We start from the raw sequence: 22610 nt of genomic DNA on the forward strand, positions 1-22610 counted from the left end.
AAGTAACCAGTGACTTACTGGATTGATTCTTGAGAGATCTGTGAAGAACAAAAACAGCTGCTCCACTGGTTTGTCTACCAGGAATTAAGGGCGGACATACAAACAGGACATTCTGTAAAGTATCTTTTAAAACACAAATTACAATATGTTTTGTCTTAGAAGAAAGTTTTTATTCTTTAATGTTGCATAATTAAGCTGACATATAACTGTGTTGTCTTTTTTATTACTTATAATATGTTGCAACTACAAATCTCAAGCATATTTTCCAGTTTCAGCAACCAAAAGCCGCCCTGGCAGCTACTTTTAAGAGTTTATCTTGAGCCTTGGGACCATTAAGGGATCAAAGACCTAGAGTTATTATAATGGCTGCGCTTTGCTATTTAAATGTATTCTTGGTGCTTTGACGGAATATAAACCGTGCACGGGAAGAGGTGTGTTATGGTTCGCAGTCGGTCAGGAAGTAGATGTTAGAGCTGCTAAATTCACTGATATTCCCTCAAATAACCATTTGCTATCAAATAACTACTTCTGCATTTAAGAAAAGATAAATGAACAATAACACGCAAAGACACAGGATTAAACGGTAAAAAATCTGGCTGTCCCCGCTTTGACACTCTGTTGGTATTTATCCACATGTATTGTTTTATAAGTGGTGTAACTTTTGGTGAGACACGCTGAGTTCGAGAAAGATGAGAAACTGGAGGAAGGAAGAAACTGACATCACCCGACTATCAAGAAGCAACCAGGACTGTCGCGAATGTACAGACGTTGTCTGTAAGCGATGACTCCCAACATGCTGCTTTGAGCCTGAAGCTATTGTTTATGGAGATTGCACCTTGAGCCCGAAGTGCCATAAACCCTCTGTGATTAAAAGGAACCTGGTGGGACTTGCTCAGGATGTACCGCATTTTGCATTCTGTGCTTTTTTGCTTCTGTTCGTTTGCACCCTCCAGCCAAAAAAGATTTACTTAAATATACGTTATAATGTTATTTAATTCCTTTTAATTAACTTTAATTGGGGGTGTTTTTGAATCTTTTTTTTCTATGTATTCCAGGCTGCAGTAGTGAATGTACGGTGTTTAGCGAGGCTTTGTAATTCAGATCCTGAGGCAGGAGTCACAACTCCCCAGTTTCCCTGAGATATCTCGGGCCAAATAAAGCTCTGGTTTGGTGTGATGACAGATCGAAATGTCCCTCACATTTACTCTGAGCGGAGGGTGACTGTGCGTCTGGTGTCAATGTCCCCCACAGGGATTTCCAAAAACCACCGTCCCTTTTTTCCTCAACCGGCTTTGTTTTTTTTTCTCCGCTGCGCTTTGTCAGCATTTGTTCACGTGGGAGGAGGAGGGGGGGGGGGTGATCTTTTTGATCCAAAAATAAAAAAAAGATAACTGCTGCTAGAAATAGAGTGCGAGTTACTTGTGTGAAAATGAGTAAAGCATTTTGTGATTTCACGATTGCTCAAACAGTTCCCGCATAACACTTTTTGTGACGCAGTTACATCTACATGATGGAAAATTATTGTTGCAACAGCATCACGTACACAGCAAACCGCGCTGAGGGCTGTTCTCCATCGCAGAGATGTTTTATCTCCCGACTGGCTTCAGCAACAGGTTGACTGACAGTTCACCTGCCATCTATAAAACATTCTAAATGTTATATTTACTTTTTTTCATTGTTTTCTGTAATAGTTATTGTCATTACAATGCAAAATTGCAATGATACATAAATATTTGCCTTGATTTAAAATAAGTCATTAGCGGGTTTAATAATTTATTAAAGGCGCTTAAGGTTGGTGATTCTACATTTGAACACATGATGGTAGCATCATAATTTACATTAGCCCCAATGCTCATCTATACATTAATGTGGTCCCTTTTTCCCCTTACCTTAACTAAAAGGTTTCATTTGAACAAAGAAAAAGTACATTGGAAAAATATATCATTTTTATTTGTTATCCCAACTCTGTTCCTACACAGAACATGCACCTTTACAATGATGTCAATATTTGTGTGAATTTAGCTTTTAACATGTATTATTGTACCAACGTAATGTTAAAGAAAGACATGAATCCTCAAAAGTGTATATGCATCGTCATTCCCATGTTCCCTTTGCAGGCTTTTGATTTTGTTTCATTGTATTTTTGTCATCATTTCAAGATTTTCCTTCTCTTTCACAGACCAAAGACGTGAAAGGAAAAAAAGCTGTTTACACTTTGAGGCATAACGCAGCAATTTGCTGTTCTCTGGCTAAAAACGGAAAGTCCACAGACCAAACGGCCGAGCCACGGTTTACTACGTGCACCCAACAGGTGCTGGAAAACACCGCTTTTGTGGATGCTTTAGGGAACACTTGAGATTATAGCTTACCTTTATAGCGATGGATGCACACAGAGCTTATGAATAGTGCGCAAATCCATTTTTAGTATTGGTTTGGACGGCCGTCCTCTTCCTCGCTCATTACCATGATAAAGAAAACGATCCCGTCCCCTCATCACATTTTGGTGCTGTTTGTGAAACGCTCCCGCGCTCGCCCCCTAATCTGCACGACCGCCGACTGTTGATTTGTGCATCCTGTCCGTGGCCTTTGATGGTCCACAGGCCTGCGGTCATAGTCGTACATGACAGTTGTGCAGGAATCTGTCGCCTACATCTACCGTGTATTCTTGATCGAATAATATCCCCAATAGTTTGACACTACTACGACAATTTGAGCCGTTTATATTTGAATGAGGGTCAAGATGATGATTAGTGTGTTCGCAACAACGCGGCGCGGTTTCCAGGGGAACTCGAACATTTTTTGTTTGTGTTTGAAAGCCCTCGTTGGCTCTTTCTTTAACATTCGTTTCGCTGCCGACCCAATTTTCCACTAAATCCACGACCTTTCTTTGATTGGGGCGACACGCGGGCGAGCCCTCCTCCACATGTGTACTGTGGTGGTTCATTCCAGGTTGCCGTGGAATAAAACGGCCTGCGCGCTGCATCCCTGCAGCGTGGCATCTGATGAAATGTAACGTAAAGGCAGTGGCGAGGTCAGTTGTTTGTATATGGCACACATATCGGTGCAACAAGGGTTTGTTGTAGTGTTCGGAGGAGCGCTCCTGACCTCCCTCAGCTGACCTTGCTGGCTCCCCGAGGACTGAAACGGCCCCACTGAGGGCCTAAAGTCGATGTGGCAACCGGCTCTTTCTCTGAAGGTGAACTCGTGGATTCAATCAAAGAGAGAAAAAAGTGCTGATGATTACGACCAAATGTTTACACGCGGTCATTTTTAAAGGTGTGGATCTGGGGCTCCTCCTGATTGGATCATGGGTTCAGCTTGTGCTTCTTCTGGTTCGACACCTTTACCGCCCTCTTGGAGCTCATAATGACCTTCCCAAGCAAGCAAGTCCTGTGTTCCACCACAGGAGGGCAGCAGGTCCAAACCTTTCCATTGGGAAAAGGATTTTCGTAAGCTGCTTAAACCCCATCACACATGCACAAGAACCGAGTAGTTCAAAAAGAAATTATTTAGAAAACTTGGAAAGTTGAGGGATTAAAGTAATCCTATTTCATTCTGATTCAGAGGCCTCTAAAGGTCCCATTAGGTGTCTAGAGGTGACGTCAGAAAGATGGCATGAGCCTTTTTTGCTGGAAGTTCAGGACCCGCATCCTCTAACTTTGTCCCATCAAGGAGACCTGAGCGAACACAACTGGAGCACGGACAACTTTTTGATAAGATTTAGTCCTCCGGTCCCCCATCTCATAATATCCTTTCAATGCTTCGTGTAAAACCCTTCGTACTCGTACCGTGTGTCATGTAACACATGGATTGACTTCTATTGGAAAGAAAAACTTGTCCTTTTGGGTGCCGACCTCTTTGGAAATGCCTACAGGGCCCCCAGGTGGGGCCCAGACACCACTTAAAAGAATTAAAACGTGACTGTTCCACGCCCCTGTGAGCAGCACATTTAACATGAAGTGATTCCTTCTGACCTCCCATTCCTATGAATAACAGTGTAGGACACATTCTCTCCCTCTGCTGTCCTTCCTGTCCGTTCTATGTAACGCCGTAATAGTTCATGTACCTCTGCCTCCAGTCAGTCGCTTTGTCATACAACTAGATCTCCACAACTAATATGTGGGGCTGCCATAGCATGTAGTAGGCGTATTGCGTCATGTTAGCAGCGCACGCACGAGGTTCTCTGCCAGGGTCAACGCCTCAGCTCGTCCACAACCTGCCCTCTGAAAGGAGTCACGCCTCTTCTCGCTTATTGGCTCCGACCGCTTCAGCTCCAAAGAAAGTCTGCGATCCAGTTGGTTGAGATTGTTTGAATGATCATTTAGGAGTAATTACGAAGCAGAGGAAAAGGTGGTGTAAAAAAATAACTGTCATTTCCTGTAATTGCAAACCCCCCCAAGTTGCCATTTTAAGTTTCTTCGGAAATACCAAGAACAATTGGAATAACACATTTTGTGACTTAGTTTCCACACACAAACCCGTCAATATGTGGTGCAAATTGGCGTCACGTGTCTTTATTTTGTGCGGCTCGTTGTGTTATTCATGTTTTCTTTTACTGCGTTTTCATGAGGCTTCGCTGAGCGCATTCGGTCGAGAGATGGATTGTGTAATGGAGCAGGATTGTGTAACGCGGCCATATTCAGCTCTGTACAGTATGCTGACGGGATGTACCGAAGGGCAGCTGGGCGGCTTCAAGGGGAGGAAAGCCCGACTTCTTAACTAGAGACTCTTTCAGATGTTGAAACCACAGTCTGTTCATTTTCACCGCGCAAACCATGACATATTTGGTCGTGTATGAGCAGAATTCATCCCCTCAGACTTCAGACAAACATATCTGTGACTCAGTGAGACTGAGAAATGGAAGCATGCTCCCTTTGACGTCGATCTCCTGAACCGTTTTATTGGATCATGTGAAGACGACGACCGATTGTGACAATTCTGTTTACTTGTATGTTTTTGATGTGTCATTATTTGACTAAAAAAACACTATTCTAAATGTAATACAAAGCTTGGTGTAGCTTCGGTTTTTATTTTTCCATCTGTGTGTGTACAGCGGATGCAGGGACGTACTTCCCCAGCGTGAAGAGGGACCCGGGCCGGTACCTGCAGCCCTGCTCCGACTCGGTCAAGGCCTGGCTGCGCAGCATGAAGAGCGCCGGGAAGCTCCTCCTCCTCATCACCAGCTCCCACAGTGACTACTGCAGGCTCATCTGTGAACACATCCTGGGGTGAGGTGACCCCCAACACCCGGTCTGCAGCACTTCCTCCGCGCCTCCCATCAATCAATTCACATATCTGTGAACGGCACCTTTTATGATTTGAAGCGGAAGTAAAAAACAAACAAACTGAACTCCCACTAAACTGAAGGCTGACGTTTAGCGTCTGCTCATTTCGTGAGCAGACGCCCTTTTAAAGAAAAGTTCCACATTCTTCTCCTAAGATGGTGGTTACCACAGACCTTACTTCAGGCGCCCGACTAAAAAGAAACGACGGATTTTGTCAATAACAACTAATAGGCCAGATCAAGGAAAAGGTAAAAACACCTATTTCTCTGTAGTCGTTTCCAAAACGATACCAGACACATGATAAAAAACGGAGCCAAAAATACTAAGAATAATAATAAAAGTGCCTATTTAAGTTTAATCGCTTTTGAATGTTCTCTTAAGTAAAGTAAATATTAACTTAACAAAGTTTGTACGCTTCAAATCTCTGAAAAAAAGCTAAAATTAAAAGGGCAAAACCAACAATCGACCGCTGAACTGCAATATTTCGTTCGAGTGAATACAAAAACAACACAAAAAAATCCAAAAGTGAATACAAAACGGGTATTCAAACGTCGTACAAAAACACACGTCGCTAGAACTATACACAATTCACACCATATACAACTCCCATTAGCTCCCATGACGCGGTGTGCACGGAGGGGAGGGGCTGTGTGTGTGTGTGTGTGTGTGTGTGTGTGTGTGTGTGACTGAGATGGAGGGAGAGCAGGGAAAGGAAATGCAGCTGAACGAATACGCTGCGTGATTTAAATAGCGTTTGAATATTTCTTTTTCTTTTTTAAATACACCAAACGCAACGTGTGGCGGCCGCTGTTGAATCGGCGCTCCACAAATTAGTCTCTGTGTGGGAAACGCTGATCGTCGTGTGTCCCAACACATCATTTTATAAATGTTGTGTTGTCATTCCTGCAGTAACGCTGTCTTTGTCTTCCGCTGCCCCCCCCCCCCCCCCCCCCCCCCCCCCCCTCTGTTTGCGGTGAACCCTGTGCGGTTTAGTTTAGGCGTGTTTTTGGAGCCTAAGCCCCCCCCCCCGCTATACAGCCGATCGAGCAGCTAAAAGAGAGCCTTGAAACACACACAATGCCCATGTGATCGCAGCACTTCAAACAAACACAAGCCCCTCTTGTTCCCTGGGAGGGCGGGTTGCACTCGCCTTCAAGGTTCCCCCCCCCGCCACACACCTCCCCACCCACATCAGCAGCAGCCTGGTCCTTGCCCGTTCCCCTTGCTCTCTCCCGCTTGTGCCCCACCACCCCTGTGCACGGCCCGCCCTCCCAAGGAGAACCCCTTGACTTTGAGTCATCGCGTGTGCTGGAGATCGTGTTCAGGTCCTTGCTTTACAAGCTCAGGGGATGCAGATTCGTGTTGCGATTAGCACTGCGAGAGGAGGCGGGCGGGGCCGCCCCGGCCCGTGGGCCCCCCCCCCCCCCCCCCTGCATCAGGGCGGATCCGGGCGGCAAAGGACCAAAAGCTTTTTCCCCTTCTCCTTTGGTTTCTCAACCATGTCTGCGTTTCGCTGTTGAGAGAGAGCGCTTTGGTCGGGAAGGGGCGCCTCTGGCCTCCAGCCGGTGGGAGTGCAGTGAGCGGGCCGGATGCCAGTGACGGCCGGCTGTCAGAAGTCGCACGACAAGGCCAGAGCTGTCTGACAGGAGCGCGATGCCGGCCCGGGACGCTGCTGCTCGGATCAAGGAAGAGCTGCGCGCTTTATTGATTCGTACGCTGTTGTGAAGTGTGGGACTTTTCTGGCTTTAATGGAGTGAAAGCAGTTCAGAAAGAGCACAATATTTTCTTCTCCGAGTCTATTTCGTTAACATGAACCAATTCACAATCTGAAAAAAAAATCCCTAGGCCCGGGATTCTATGCTGCCACGATATTTGAGATGTCAATCCACAATAATTTATTGTTATTGAATATTACCTTTTAGGTTATTGTATATAGATGTCACAAATATTGCTTTTCATGTTTTTGAGTCCCAGTAAGAAGTACTTCCTGGCTCATACGGCTTTCTCACTTTAAATGGACAATTCGATAAGGATTCTCTTACATATATATATATATATACACTACTTCCCATGAATATACAGTAGTGTAGGTCTCTGTCCGTCTCTTAACATGCACGCTATCACTTCATGTGCGTTCCATGTTTTCCATCATCTGTGCAGGCCGCTTAGCTTCTGCTCAGCTATTTGCGCTTGTGCAACTGGAGTGGATTTGGATGCTGTCCAGGTCCATTGTCCTTCCCACGGCGGCCAGGCGCCTCTATCGGACGCTGACGCTGTTGATTCTCTGGCTGTTGCAGGAAGGACTTCGAGGAGCTGTTTGACGTCATCATCACAAACGCCTTGAAGCCCGGTTTCTTCTCCCTGGTGCCCGAGCAGAGGCCCTTCAGGACCCTTGGTGAGTGTCGGCCGGCTGCTCCTTTTTTCGCTCTTGATCAATCGTTTAGTCTCCTGAAGTTTTCAAATCTGGCGGAGAACGAAACAAAACACCCATCACAAGTTCTCAGAGTCCCAGCAGTCGTCGTCACTTTTTTTGGTCCGTCCTGCAGTCCGAAGCCCCCAAAAGAAACACATATGGTGCATTTGCTTTATAAATATTAAAACCCAGTCAAACAGTTAGTGTCGGCAGAGTCTGCCTGGACGCCCACTGTGTGTGTTTGTCGGATATTGCCCCCTCCCCTTCTTCTAACCATCCCAATCTGGTCACCTAGAATTATTTGTGTAATTAAGCGTCTTCCAGAGAAGTTATGAGGAATATAATGATATGTTTACTGGCTTTCTCGGTGAGAGCGGCTTAGAAGAAGCGTCCGTTAGTGCACCGTAGGGAATCAGTTCAGCTGTAATCTCCAGATTTCAAACAGCTGTTAGTTGTGTTAGTGAGAGTTCATTGGCTCTGCTCCTCGTCGTCAGCGGCCCACATGACTGCAACCACCCTGGGCTCCCCCACCACCCCCCCTCCCTCATTAGCCCAGTCATTTGATGCATTATGTGTGACGGCTGGACGATCCAGCCAGTGAAGGATTCTCATTTGTTCTCTCTCTCCCTCTCTCTCCCTGCCACGTTGGCAGAAGGAAATATCAGCATCTGCTCTTCCTCTGGCCTCCACGCGTACCGGCTACTCCTCTCTTGTTTGGGAACATTCCTTGTTTTTACATTCCATTTATTGTTGAACAAACATTGATTGAACAAAAAAATGATTTAACATTTTGCAACGTTGCGCGTGTAGCAATGACACACAGTGTGTGTGTGTGTGTGTGTGTGTGTGTGTCCACTAATGCAGGGCGCATTTCGGTTTCCAGTCACGACTCCGGTCCGAGCCGCGTTGTTTACCCCTCCTATCGACCGTAGAGCCCCCCCCCCCCCGCCACGTCCCATCGGCCGTAGCGTCCACCCCCGACAAAATGTCACTCCAAGTTTTCTTGATAACCTGAGAGTCCTGCTAATGCAAGTCCACTTCGGCCCACTAATCATCAGCTATTTATGCCACTTCCAGCTCAGCTTGGGCGGCATCAAAGCAATGTGTGAAAATCACAAATGACAAGTTGCCTCATTAGAATGACTTTCAATATCACACGTGTGACGTGGAACCTGCTAACCCTGACTTAAGAAAGAGGCTTTTCGCTACGTGTTTGATACAGGACTCACAGTTAAAACTGGTTATTTTACAATAGTTACTTCTGAAATGACCCGCCGCCAAGCAAGCGGCGTATTCACGCAGCAGTTTACAGGGAGTTTGAGCCAGTTTAAAGCACTTCTGTCGCTAACAGCGGTCGCTAGCTACAAGACATTTTAAAAAAACTATTTGAGATCTGGCATCTGGTTGAATTCTTGGTCAAACCATACAAACTTGACATTATTCAAAAGCATGAACCTTCAAACCCCCCAACATATGTGATTGTTGTCACTGCCACTGCTACGGACGGACTGACAGTTAAGGATCACAGTCATATTGAAACCACGAGAATCTCAATCAAATATTTGGCATCTATGACATGTTTAATATTAAAAAATATCTTCAATACAAGAAATGTCATGAGGAAGACACTACACGAACAGAGTATTGCTGGGAAAATGGTCGAAGATTGTTATTTAAAATGTGCCATAATCACTGAAGGCCACGTCAACCAAAAGAAGTTCCATAAATCACTTCCCAGCTCATTGGAAATGCCACAGTGGGTCTTAAAAGCTGCTGCTCGCCTCCAGACCCACATTTCTCTCATTCCTCCTTTAAGTCCAGTGTCTTCACAGCTGTTAGCTTGAGTGAGCATATGTGTGTGTGTGTGTGTGTGTGTGTGTGTGTGTGTGTGCGCGCACTTCCACGTGTGCAGATGCTCATCCCTGTTCTTTCACTCTGCCCTGTCACAATATTTATAGCATATTTAACCTCAGTTTGAACCTATACTTGCTAGAGCACCACATTTTGTCAGTGCGAGTGATGATCTTCCACCGACCGGCTGCTGTTGCTGCTTAATATCATTCAGTGCAGAGGAGCAATTATCTACTTGAAAGAACAAAGAACATGTCTGTTGATCTTTTGATAACTGCAAAGGACAGCATGTCACATTCAAAAGGATATTCATTAATGTAATCAAAGAGGCTTTACGGCAGTTGCTGCCACAAATAAATCATGTAGTGGCTAACCGGGTTTGTCTCCTTTAGATTAAAGATCTGTTTGACCAAGGAAGACCTGGCCAGCAATAGCAATTATATAGATTTAGGTTATTTTGAAAATGTATGCACCTTCTGGTTTTGAAAAGTGCATCAAACTTGCATTCTCTCTAATGGCCATCAGGGGGCGACTCCTTTATCTGCAAAATAATTGCAAAAATCGATGGGAAAATGCTCCTACTTCTCACTTGATTTAAAACATCAGTCCTATTTTCTTCGTCTTCTTCAATACAGCGTGATGTTCATCTAGTAAACGATGATCCCGATTAGTGTAAACTAGACAGTAAAGCTCTTGTGATTGACAAGTTCCTACCACGGCGTTGCCCGTATTCCACAAGACAACGAAGGACGTCAACTAGAGTCCACCTCTCATATACAGGCCGTGATTTGAGCCTTCATGCTTAGTAAAAGCCCACGTTTTAAAGTCGGAGGCACCATATGGTAACCGTTAAAAATTAGAAGTCTGCGAGTTTCAGCCAAGATGACGCTGATGACATCATGATTTTCTCCCTGAGAGTCACTGAAGCCATTATTAAACTAATGTTGATGGAAATGTCCCGTTTTTTTAATAATTCAATTTAATTGGGGAGCCGTGTTTTGCAGTGACAAAAACTTCTTAGAAGCCGTGCCTGAGCAAAGTTGGAACCAAATCCTGTCAACGTTTTCCATTGCAATTATGAGAAGTACAAGCAGATTTCCCTGCAGATTTCAATATATACGTATGAGTCTGTATCTCACATTGTCAGAAGGGCTCTTTTGAAATAATCTGTTAGTTAGTGCTTCAATCTCATTGCTTTAAGTAGATCAGCTTTAGGTATAAACCTGCCGTTACACAGTACAAGGCAAGAGCTTTAAGCAAACATTCGGGAAAATTGCAACAACAAAAAAGAGGCAAATTAGACATCTTTCCATTTACTGGTGTGGCACATATACAATCAGCAACCGCATGGTTTAGTTGGAACTTAACAAAGAGTTTGTGACCGAATGCAAATACGTGGCCATTTGTTTTTGATTCCATTCCATTTTTTCATTCCATTACATCATCATTTAGCTGACGCTTTTATCCAAAGCGACTTACATTGCATTTATAACCCATGACTTTTTACATTTTTGCCCGGAGGTGCAATTAGGGGTTATTTGTCTTGCTCAGGGACACTTCAGCATGGGACATGGAGCAGCCGGGGCTCAAACCACCAACCTCGTGGGTTCCTGGCGCACCCTCTCTACTCCATGCGGCGCCATCGACCCCGAGAGTTTACTGCTCAACTCTCTCTTCTTAACAGTTTGAGACCGTATAGAGTAGCGGTTGTATTACTGCTGCATTGGAGCTGCATTAATTCATTCCGAGTCCGATGCCAAGTCTGGTCAGTGGAAGGGAAGACTGACCCGCTAAACATCTCTAACATTTCAGCCACTCAGCCTGCAGCAAAAAGCAGCCTCTGTTTGCTATGGATGAATGATAGTGCCAACACCCTGTCACCTATTCTTTATTTATACCACCTTTAGGTTGACGCCCAGAAATGTCTGGAAAATAACAAGATAAGAGAAAACAGGCAGAGGGAAGGTCCTCTGCAGACACAGACACCCTCGCAAACCTCTAGTCCCTTATGTGTTCATGGAGAGGGATTATTTTTATATGAACATATTCAATGAGTTGCAAAGTATCCAGAGATGTGCCACATATTCCGCTCAAGAGTTGGATGAGACCAAAAACTGAGCTAAAAGGAGACCGAATATTGGAATTACATTTGCCAGATGGACAAAAACCTGGAAAGTGATCATGCTGCTCCGTAATTGATCCAGATAATGAATTGTTTTCTAAACTGTTCGAAAGAAAGGTGTTATCGGTCTTCACAAGTTTTTTCCGCAGGATTATTTCAGCTTTCACCATTTTTCAGGAGACTTTTCTAATGAAGTTGTATTTGTTCAGCCCACCGCTTCGGTTCAGACAGAATCGGTTGGATTATTGTTGGGTCCAGACCTAAATTGGGTCCAGACATATTTCGCCAACGCGCCATTGACGTTTTAATCAGTATTGGGGACAATTTTCTCAGCACTTATTATAAGTGATATTACAAATAAAACTATTATGTTACAATTCTGTCATAAAACCGGGCCAATTGTGGACAAATCTGCCTCAGCTGTACTTTTCTTTATCGCTTTGATTTTATTTGATTTCATGGACATATCTAAGATACATGAATGTAAATAAGAGATACACACCGGAAAATGTTTTACATCAACGTTTAAATTGTTTACAGTTACAATATTTGGCATACATGAAATAAGCTCATAGCACAAAGCACCATTGAGCCTTAACACTCCCTCACAGAGGCGCTAGCAGGCCTGCAGCGTCTTTTCAATGTCATTCAACGCGAATAAGTCTGCTTGGAAACGAGCTGCAACACGATAAAAGATCAGTTGTATTATACTATATCACTGTTGTGTAGTGATACAATATAACGCTGCAGTAATAGGTTTAAAAAAGCATTAATGCAAGAAGTAACCGCAAGCCTTTTTCTCAGCTGGACCTTTCTGGACTCTTCAGCACTACTTTTTCTTCTAATCAAGCATTGCAACTTGGGGCCATTGAGTGGAGAATCCTCATTGGCTGTTGATGAGCTGCGTGAGCTCCGTGTGACTACGCCTTTTGCATGGTGATGGTATTATTGTGAGGTTCTGGAAGTGAGGTGGAGGTCGGACCGAAGCGACCGGCTGCTTGGGTCACCGCGGCGTCTGATTCTCTGTCCTCTCCCGCAGTGAACGACGTGGAGGAGAGCGAGGGCCTGCCGTCGCTGGACAAACCCGGCTGGTACTCGCAGGGCAACTGGCCGCACCTCCACGAGCTGGTCAAGACCATGACGGGCAAGCCGGAGCCCAAGGTAGGCTGCCACCTCGCCATCGCCGGGCTCGCTCTGAGGTCGACTCTGGCTGAATAGGATGAGGGCCTGGCGATAAATCCACTCACTCAGGGAGGCTGCCGGGTGCCGGCACGTTGGGAGCCAACTCCCCTCATACTTCTACAATGCGGTCTATTCTAGACCAATCTGTGCAGAAGGGTTCTGCTTTACTGCTCAAGTAAGGTGGGGAGGTTAGCTTAATAAAAGCAGACAGAGTAATGTTTTGTGATAATGTATAAATTCTCTAAAAAAAGACGCCATGTTTTATGTTACAGGGACTGTGAGAAATGCATGAATACATTAAAAAAGTCAGCCTTTTTACACCAATCATATGCATGCAAACAGTAATCTTAAAATCAGATGTATTATATTGCCTTGCGTGCAGTATCACATTATATTGCAATATATAATATATGATATATTGTATCATAACGAAACACAGCCTTTAAAGCAACTCTTATAAGAGGTTTTTAGTTTAGGGACATTCCCTGTAAACGGGGCCCAATTCAGAAACATTTATTTGCCAACTATGTTGGACATACAAGGAAATTGTTATGGTGACCAATTTATGCTGGGATGCAAAGATGGGGCGAGCAAAAAAAAAAAGAAAAAAAAGAAGCACAAACAATGTTGAAGTGTTTACACTTCAGGGAAAAAAAATGCTGAACCATCTGAGACCTTTGGCGGCCTGAATTGGAGCCGGCCAGCAAAGCTCACATTAGGCCGCGTACTGAAAGCTACTTGGCGGGCGGCTTTACGGCGGGGAGGGGAGGCTCGCTGTCCCTCGCCGGAATGCCTCATCTGTAGGAAAAATCTATCAAACGGTCTGCAGACGTCCAGAGGGAGCTGAGAAAGGAGCACTGCGCTGCACCGCCCGTGTGTGTGTGTGTGTGTGTGTGTGTGTGTGTGTGTGTGTGTGTGTGTGTGTGTGTGTGTGTGTGTGTGTGTGAAACACGACAAAGTCACCGCAAAGTCCAGGAACAACTGTTCTACGCTCCTCGTGTTGAATTGGAAATGAAGCCTGTCTGTTCGACAGGAATATTAGCGACACATGACGCGGGACGACGCACTGTACACTTTTGAACTTCGTAGTAATTCCTCCTATTTGTCTACGTTATCTCAGTTTTGTTCCTCCGAGTACAAAATCCCAGATACCACAGAATAAGATTTGAATGACGGCTCAGTTTCTCCGTAGTTGGTTTCGGCTCTACGGAATCAGACTGGATCTGCCACGTTCTTTGCAGGGAATGGAGGCCGTTGAAATGCTGCTGTTCTTTTGATCCGTATATGAGTGTCTTTAGAGTTTGATTAAAACAGACTAAATGTTGGCTTTTGATCAGTAAATATGGTTGTTTTTCTAAATCTAAAACGCCGACTCAGCCCCGTGCCAGTGGTGTTTGAAGCGGGTAACATTTCTGGTCAATAGGGACATTTAAAAAAAAAACAGCATGAAGCTTGTAAAAGTTCCTCCCCCAAACTAAATAATAAAAGAAGGAGCCGATCAGGCAAAGGCAGAGCTGCAAGTTCAGCGAGCAGTCCTCGTCATCCTCCACATCCCCGGCTCCTCCCTCCCCTCCTCCCCCCTCCTCCCTGGCCCTCAATGCCCCCTCTGTTCCCCCGGCCACGTGGAGAAAGCTCTTGTGGAATTCAGTGTCAATCTGCACTCACGGCTGCTTTAAACACTCCTGTGGGTTGACCTGAGGCGCTCAGTGTTTTCAGTGCTCTCCACTTTCACCTGACAGGACTCATTGCAGGTGGGCTGAATACAGCCATTCAATCCCGTCTCAAAACGGATGGTGGAGATTCAAGCCCGATACGGACCGCTGTTATCACTCAGGGGTGTCTCTGCTGTTTTGGTAATGACAGGGGAGTATGTCTTCAGGGCGGAATAGAAACATTCCTTGTGGGTGTAAGGCTGTTTAGGGGGTTGGTGTTTTTTGATGATTAGGCCCAGAGTATGGCGTCGTCCCAATGAGTCATAGCTGTTTGCAAAAGCAGTTTGACAGTCAAGCTGAATTAGTTTATCTCAAGTGTGAAATGGGAGAAAAAAAACATGTGAAATGATCTCATTCTGTTGGCAAAACCTTTCACAGCTTCGCGGGAATATAACCGTAGGCTACATGACAATATGCCCTCAGTGCTGCAGGCCCCACACAGTGTGCTGCACAATGGGCTCATTAAGGGCCCCTCTGCATGCCTGCAGCTCTGTTTACCTGGACCTTGCTCTGGCTTTAACCGCTCCTCCGAGTGATGAGCTTATAAGGGACGGGGGCCACAGGCCCTCGCTGCATGGCATCCTAACGCTGCAGTGTGTCCTCGCTTTAACACCCAATGACCGGTTAATAAACAATAATCTCATTGGTGTTGATGCCGGCATTAGAAAATGCAAGAGCTCATTTCTGGCATTTGCTCGTACGTAGTCTAGCTGAGTCGTTGCTGAGGGATTGGGAGACCGAGGAGATGATGGTCCACGTATCAGCCCCAGCCCCTTATTCACGATGTGCCACGGCAAAGTTAATTCAGCACCTCCTGTCAACGGAGAGCAACAAGTAGTCCGTGCTGTTGGGCGGCGGGGTCGTCCTTCAGCGCCACGGTTTAGGTTCCATCGGCGACCCCTACGGTGCGTAAGTGTCCTCGAGCAAAAAGCCTGCAGACACATTACAGCAGCGCGTAGGAGGTACCTTTCCAAAAAACGAGTCTACTAATACACACAGGGAGGATTAATTAAGTAACACACTGAAGAATCTGAAGAATGTTTAGTTAATGAAAAGCCGCTTTACAGCCGCTCCCTTGACCCCCGGAAATATATCCCCTCACCATCATATCAGGCAGGATACTTCGCAGTGTGCACGCGCGTATTGGGACACGGCCGAGTTCAGACCTGGCGCATCTGGTCACTAAAGCGAACAGGGTCATATTGTGCAGGGGCGTTCTAGGGCGTCGGCCCATCCCGCAGTCTGATTCACCTCGCGGTGCATCTCCCCCCCCCCCACTCGCAGCTCAGTCTGTGGTTGACGTGACTGTATCCACACACAATGGCTCTCTTCTGGAGTACGTTGGCCTCCCCGCTGGGCTTCTTAGTCAATATTTATTGTCGTGATCCCGCAGCAGTACTGCTGAGCAACGGAAAGTGAGAAGTGAGGTGATTGTTTTTTTGGAAGTGGGGGGGGGCTATGAAGACCAGCTGTGGGCCGGTCCGGTAGAAATGTGACTCCTGCCTCCACCCCACCAAAGGGCCCCAGCCGATTAGCCCGCGTGCTTGTTTATGTGGAAGGGCTCAGACGCATGAGGGGGGGAGGGGGGGAGCGCAGCTACTGGAATGCCGCGCATGTGCATCCTCTTTATGGCCGTCCGACTCCCGCTGAGGCGTTTGATTGGGTTCCATCCAGCACACACTAACAGGCGTGTGCGTGAGGGTTGGCATGCGTACAGCTAGTTGTTTTTAGTTTAGCTGTGTCATACAGTTCATCCTTGTGATTTCAGTTGACGGTAAAGAAACGTGAACTTGATTTATTTCAATGTAATCCGACACTGCACAAACAACTTTTGCACGCACGCAACTATCGAATTTACTCCCAACAAGTGAATTAGTAGTAATTTAATTATGTCAATCAAACGTTCAAACAACGTCTTAATGGTTTTTCCCTTTGTGCTTACTATTACTTTTTTACCAATGCCTTTTTCTTGTGCCAGCAGCGTGTCTTCCATTCCATCATCATCCACGCCTCATTCCATTTCTCCTCCCATGTAAAAAAAACAAAACAAAATAATGGCTTTTGAAAACAAATGCTCGTTGTAAAAGGATTTTAAGCTTTGAGCCGTGTGTGCAACCGCTCTTCAGTTTCGTAATGTGTGTCAGCAAATCCTGACACGGCTTGCTTTCCTATCCAGATGTGCAAGACAAAAGAGATGTGATGAGTTTTGCAGACTCCTCGTGTCTGGTCTAGTTCACCCTGGGATGAGACGCACGCCGGCTGACTTTTAACGGCACGTCAGAAAATAGGTCTTTTACCGCTGCACCTAAAGCCGTAAACACGCTGTCCCCTTTGTCTTTGTCTTTTTAAATATTTCTTCCTAACCCCTGCAGGTGGTGTATTTTGGAGATAGCATGAGGTCGGACATGTTTCCTGCCAGCAGCTTTGGGAAGTGGGAGACGGTGATGATCGTGGAGGAAATGGAAGGGGAGGGCGTTCCGAAGAGCGACTCGGCGTTGTCCAACGAGGCCCAAGTGGAGCCGCTGGAGAAAAGGGGAAAGTTTGAGGTGAGTTCACTGAGGCAGCTGTCTCCGTTTAGCAGCGAGCGCACAACTCAGCTCCTCGTCTCGGCTCCAGGCTGCATTAGACGCACTGACACACGCCCTCGGGTTGGTGGAGTGCAATGCAAAATTGGTGCAGCTTTGTTGCCGTGAATGCGCTTTGTCTCACCGAGCAGATTAAGGCTCTTAACACAAAAAGTGACAAGTCAGCACATCGATCAGTGGTCTCCTCGCAAAAAATACCGAAAGCTGTGTAGTTAAACTAGTCACATACAGCCAAGAGCTTCTGCTCCTGCTAACTGCAATGTGCCAACAAACAGAATTAACAAAGATAGCGACTTCAGATGCAATCTTAATGGCGATGAAGTAGAGGAAACGCCTCTTCCTCTTCCTGTGGTTGCCTTTAATTCATCAGCATTTGCTCTGGTGGTTGCAGACTTAATAACACAATTCCTCCACTTTCTGTGAGTCATTGCATGCGCTTACTGTAATGTATAGGTGCATTTCAACTAGTCACGTAAAGCAGTGCACTTTGTGGCGAGCTTGATCCCTCTCATCTGGGTTGGATTACATGTGGGTCGGTGGTTTCTGCTTCAGCCTGCTGAGAGAAATTCCCCATCCTACAGAAATATCAGCCTAACGTTCCTCTATTTCCTCCTCGCTTCTCTAAAACTGTGTTCAGAAATGAATTTTCTTTCTGTCTCCAAGACAACGTGATGCGCAACGTTTCACATGTTTCTAATCTCTCTGGGTGTTGTGCAACACGTCCTGAGGGCATTAGCTGACTTGTATGTATTGGTTTGTGTGGCGTCTTGTCACATCCTTCTTTAATCACCTCATCCTGTTGTCACACCGATTGCTGCTCATCAGCGTTTTTTTTTCCAGTGTAAAAAAGCAGATAGATGTCGTCTGAGTGATTGCGGAATTTCCCAGAAATAACATTTCGCGTAGTCGTCAGAAATTACCCTCGAAGCTGCTCGGGTTAAAGAAGGGCTGAAGCCTTAAAGTATTCCTTTGCACTCCGTCAGGGTGGAATTCTCGACTCCTTTTATCGTGTCCGCACATGTATCTCAGCACAGTTACATAGTTTAGTGTGTGTGTGTGTGTGTGTGTGTGTGTGTGTGGACTGTCTCAACAGGAGCAGGGCATGAAGTCGCCCTCCGATGTGTCCGAGCAGTGGGGCTCCTACTTTGTCGACGTTCACAGCAGCGGAGGAGGGGACGAGGAGAGCCAGAAACTGACCTGGTGCTGCCACAGTATTCACAAATACAGCACCATGGCCATCCCCAGTGTCGAGCACATAGCAGGTACGTGGCGGCGCTGACATCCACGTTACATTACGCGTCACTTAGCTGACTTACATTGCATTTTTAACCGAGAGCAGTTAGGAGTTGAGTGTCTTGCTGGCAGGCACACGGAGCAGCTGGAAGGCCGGAAAAAAAGGCTCCAAATAGTAGTAACACCAGCAGTTAGAATGTATAACCTTCAAAAAGTACTCCTCTAGACACATGATACAAAGAGTTTTACAATTTAGAAAGAGAAAGAGAAGGGAAGAAAATTCAAACAGGCCTGCAAATGACGTGATGAAAACTTACAAAATAGGAGACAGCAGAATCTACATAAATCAAGTAATATGTAGAATAAAAATGGACACTGATTCCGTCTTCGGGGGGTTCCTGAGTCTCAGGGACCTGAGACAAAAGAGTTTGGCTGAACTCCTGGGTGGCCAAAAGGCCTCCGCTTGTGGTTTTACATATTCTGTAAAAGCTCAAATTCTGCTGGAGGTGCTAATTGTTCAGAAACGGGCTGGGGGTTTATAATAAGATTAAAATAAATGAAGAACAAGCTGTGCCGTGGTAAACAGCGTGCGATGCAACTCAAACCGCTTCCTGGTTGAATACAGGGTAAATTAGACTGTGGTGAGATGTGGTTCAGTAAATTAAGGAGGATTTCCTCGCTACCACTCCTTAGCTTAAAGACATAGTGACAAAAATCTAGTCATGTTTTATTCCTTTCAACCAAACAATGTCTATTTGTTTGCCAGTGTATTCCTGTGTATGGATCCATATGGTGCACAGAAACCAAAAAATGAAACTTGTGGTTTAAAGATCAGAGGGAAAAAACAATCCTCTGTTAGAAATCTCAATCCCCACATGAAACATTCTCTCCATCCCATCATTTCAACACAGACACGTTCACAAGCACCAAAATGAGCACTTAACAGACGCAGATGTGGGGCCAAAGTTAGTTCAAATGAACCACCTCATCGGCACAGCCGTTCTGGGTCAATGGCACCCGCCTCCCATTTAACAATGACCCTTGGGCTGCTTTCACACTGTGGTCATTTGTTTAAGTCTGACCTTGGAAAATGAAAAAAAAAAAGACCTGTTGGTCTGCCTTTGGTGCACATTTGAGTGCTTTTGTTTTAATCTGTTTGCAAAGTATAGGTGCTTACCACGGTTGCCAGGATTTCTAGACACAAATGCACGGTCTCCCTTGAAGCATACAGATAACTCTGGCTGCACAAACCACACCACAGATTAATTGGAATAAGTCTACGGCGGTGAAGTGAAACTACCGGTTCTGATTGGCGACATTCAGAAAAAGGCTGACAAGCTTGGTAGTGCAAAAATGATGGCAGTATCTCATTTTTATTGTAACAAAACGTTTGCTGTGCAACATCCACAAAGTGCCCGCAGAACCTGTAATATGAAAAACCCCTGGGCGCATTGCCCATATTTATTTGCAAAGGGACATTAATGCGGAGATATTCAATGAACTTCAGAAGACACACACACACCTTTTATTAAATATCATGCATTGGTAAGTTATTGGTGGTCGTGTTTGTCACGTAACTTCCGTACTTAACGCCACAGTTATTTGAAGCCAAACCTTTTATAATATGTGATAGAAATTGTAGTATGAGGATACATCAACTCGTTTGGACACAAGAATAGTGAAATAAGTAGAAGTGTGGATTCAAATGAGAGGTTTTCTAAGGAGAAACAGGTGCTCTGATACACTGTCCTCCAGAGGGACTGCAAAGGTCAAAGTTTATTGTGGTGGGACCTTATTGTCTCTCTTGGCCCGGCCTTTATGATGGTGTTCTGCCAAAGTTGTCTTTCAAAAAGATCAAACACGAATGGGCCCGACATGCTCCGGCCCGTGATTACTACCTGCTGTTCAGAGCAACGGTTCGACAACTCTTGCTTTTCGGGGGCACGGGTGCATTAAACGCTCAGGCGGTCCGCGTTTGACTCCTTTCCCTGTTTTGGATTTGACTCTTTCTAGATCTCCCACTGGATTACAAGTTCCCCAGGTTTTCTCCAGACAAGCCCTGCACCACCGGCTACTACCCGAGGCCCCCGGATTCTTTGCTGAGGAGGTGTGAGAGTCTGTCATAAAAAAGGAAGAAAGAAAGAAAGAAAGAAAAAAAAGGGGGAAAAGTAAAAAAAAAGAAAAAGTTCTCCCGTAACCCATTTGCCTCAGGAGAGGAATGTGCCTCCATCTTTTCCTGTAGTTTCCCACCTGACCCCGCCGCCCTCTGTGGAGCCCAGGAAGCATACACTCCTCATTCAGAGAAACCATGTGAATGTAAGCCACGGTATCTCTGTAATAACGCCATTTGAACGTTGTTTCGTGGTTTAGTGTACCGTACATGTGGAAATATGACAGTTAGTGTGTGCGTGTGTGTGTTTCTGCATACAGTAATAACAGGAAATGTTGTGTTTTTTTCATTGTTTCCACGCGTGAGGCCCTTATTATTTTCAATGGTGGATTGTTTTCAACCTTGATTACCTTGATTACCTCAAGAACTCTCTCTACTGTAAGCAGTGCACAGATGGCCACAGTGTGTTTGTCCCTAAAAATCCATTGGAGTCATTGTGTCAGTATTTCTATACATCTTTTTAAGAAAACTATGGTTTAACTGTATGCATCTTAGTAACCTTAACATTAGGTTTAAGGTCTACTGTTTCCCTTGTGTCCGTTTTGTAGAAGGTGTTAATCGTAATCAGGTCATTGTTGCCAAAGACCCGGCACAATGCTGTCCTTTTGTGTGAGCTGTCTCAAAAAACACAACTTTGGTTAACGCCTAATAATATTAATGGTAAATGATAAAGACTATGCTAGATGTTCTCTGTATCGTTTTTCTTTTTTTGTTTTTGGTGCAATGGTGACATGTGCTCTTCGAGTGATTCTGTAAAAACGTGGACTTCTTGTGCTTCATTCGTGTGCCGTGTGAGAAAATGCTTTACCGACTTCTGAATGGTCATTTTGTCGTTGTGCATAGACGGGTTGTGCCGTAATATATTAAAAAAAACACTCTGGAAGTTTGCTTGTCTCTCTCGTGTCACCCAAGATTGTTTTTTTATCTTTGTACACCCGGGAACTGTTTAGCCTAGCTTAGCGTTAAGACTGGACCAATATTAGCCTCAGTCAAATGTGAGAAAATACAACAATGCAACAACTTCAAAACGTTTTGTTGTGCGCATCGTTGGGTCTATTGAAAGATCATTTCTGGTCCCTTATTGTTAAAACGGTACATTTGATGCGCTCTGACTAGTGTTTCTTAGCAATTGTGCTAAGCTGGGCTAAACATCCCGGACTAATCTGTTAACCACATTAAGATGATAATGCTTTCAATCTCCTCATCTATTCAAGCGATAAAACATTTTGACAATATGCAGCGTATAGCTGTCACGTGTGTGATATTTGCCATCCAAAGTGAATTTGTACTTGTGCCACGTGTGCGAGTGTTTTATGCATACAGCCGTGGTGATTGTCCTCTTCTTTTCTCATCTGACTTGAGCGTTTGAAATGCACATTTGCCTTATGTTGGATTCATTTGTGGTATTCAAAGTTCTTGAAAACACAGGGAAAGATCAATTCTGTGCTTGAGTGTACTGTCGAGGAAATAAAACGTTCTAGAATTTTCTTACATAGGGTTTTGTCTTCTTGAGTTTGCTTTGCAACCAACGACCTCGCTCTGTTCAATCACACGCGGGTTTAAATAGGAAACACATGGGGCCCAATTTGAGACGCGCATGCACAACCAAATCAACATGTATATCAATGTTTTCCCATTGACATTTCAGACCTGTATGGATTCTACGCCTTAGACTGTCCGAATAAAAAATCGGTGCATTGATTCCCCATGAAGTTCAAGAGAATATCCATTTTACAATGTTTTGCTCGTTTTGGGGGAATTCATCGCTCGGATAATCATATTGAAATCGGACATTTTGATTTATTTGTATTCCCTTCTTTAAGCATTTTGGCTCTACTTGAAATTCCCAATGGTGCGCAACAAGGTGGACAGCACACCGCTAATAGCTAAACAATAAAACAGCCAAACACAAACTCCAGAATGAGCAAGTTGAATAAAGACAGCTGTGAAAAACAGGAATTTCCTGCAAGAATGTTGTAAACCACTTCGGCGTCGCTTATTAACTTGCATCCCAGGGGATGTACTCGGCATTTTGCATGCGTATTTGTTGTTGGATA

At 45.0% G+C, this 22610-nt stretch overlaps 1 protein-coding gene across 1 annotated transcript in view; it reads left to right on the forward strand.

Moving 5' to 3' along the window:
- nt5dc1 (5'-nucleotidase domain containing 1) overlaps positions 1-22044 on the forward strand; it is a 42086-nt gene extending 20042 nt beyond the window's left edge. Inside the window, exons 7-12 of the mRNA XM_040160584.2 lie at positions 5054-5228; positions 7583-7680; positions 12711-12832; positions 16938-17111; positions 18244-18412; positions 20397-22044. Of these exons, the coding sequence (XP_040016518.1) occupies positions 5054-5228; positions 7583-7680; positions 12711-12832; positions 16938-17111; positions 18244-18412; positions 20397-20509 (851 nt within the window). The 3' untranslated portion in view covers positions 20510-22044. The remainder of the gene's footprint in view (positions 1-5053; positions 5229-7582; positions 7681-12710; positions 12833-16937; positions 17112-18243; positions 18413-20396) is intronic.
- Positions 22045-22610: the final 566 nt, after the last annotated feature.

The sequence above is a fragment of the Gasterosteus aculeatus genome, chromosome 18 (assembly GCF_964276395.1).
Source record: "Gasterosteus aculeatus chromosome 18, fGasAcu3.hap1.1, whole genome shotgun sequence".
Taxonomy (NCBI): domain Eukaryota; kingdom Metazoa; phylum Chordata; class Actinopteri; order Perciformes; family Gasterosteidae; genus Gasterosteus; species Gasterosteus aculeatus.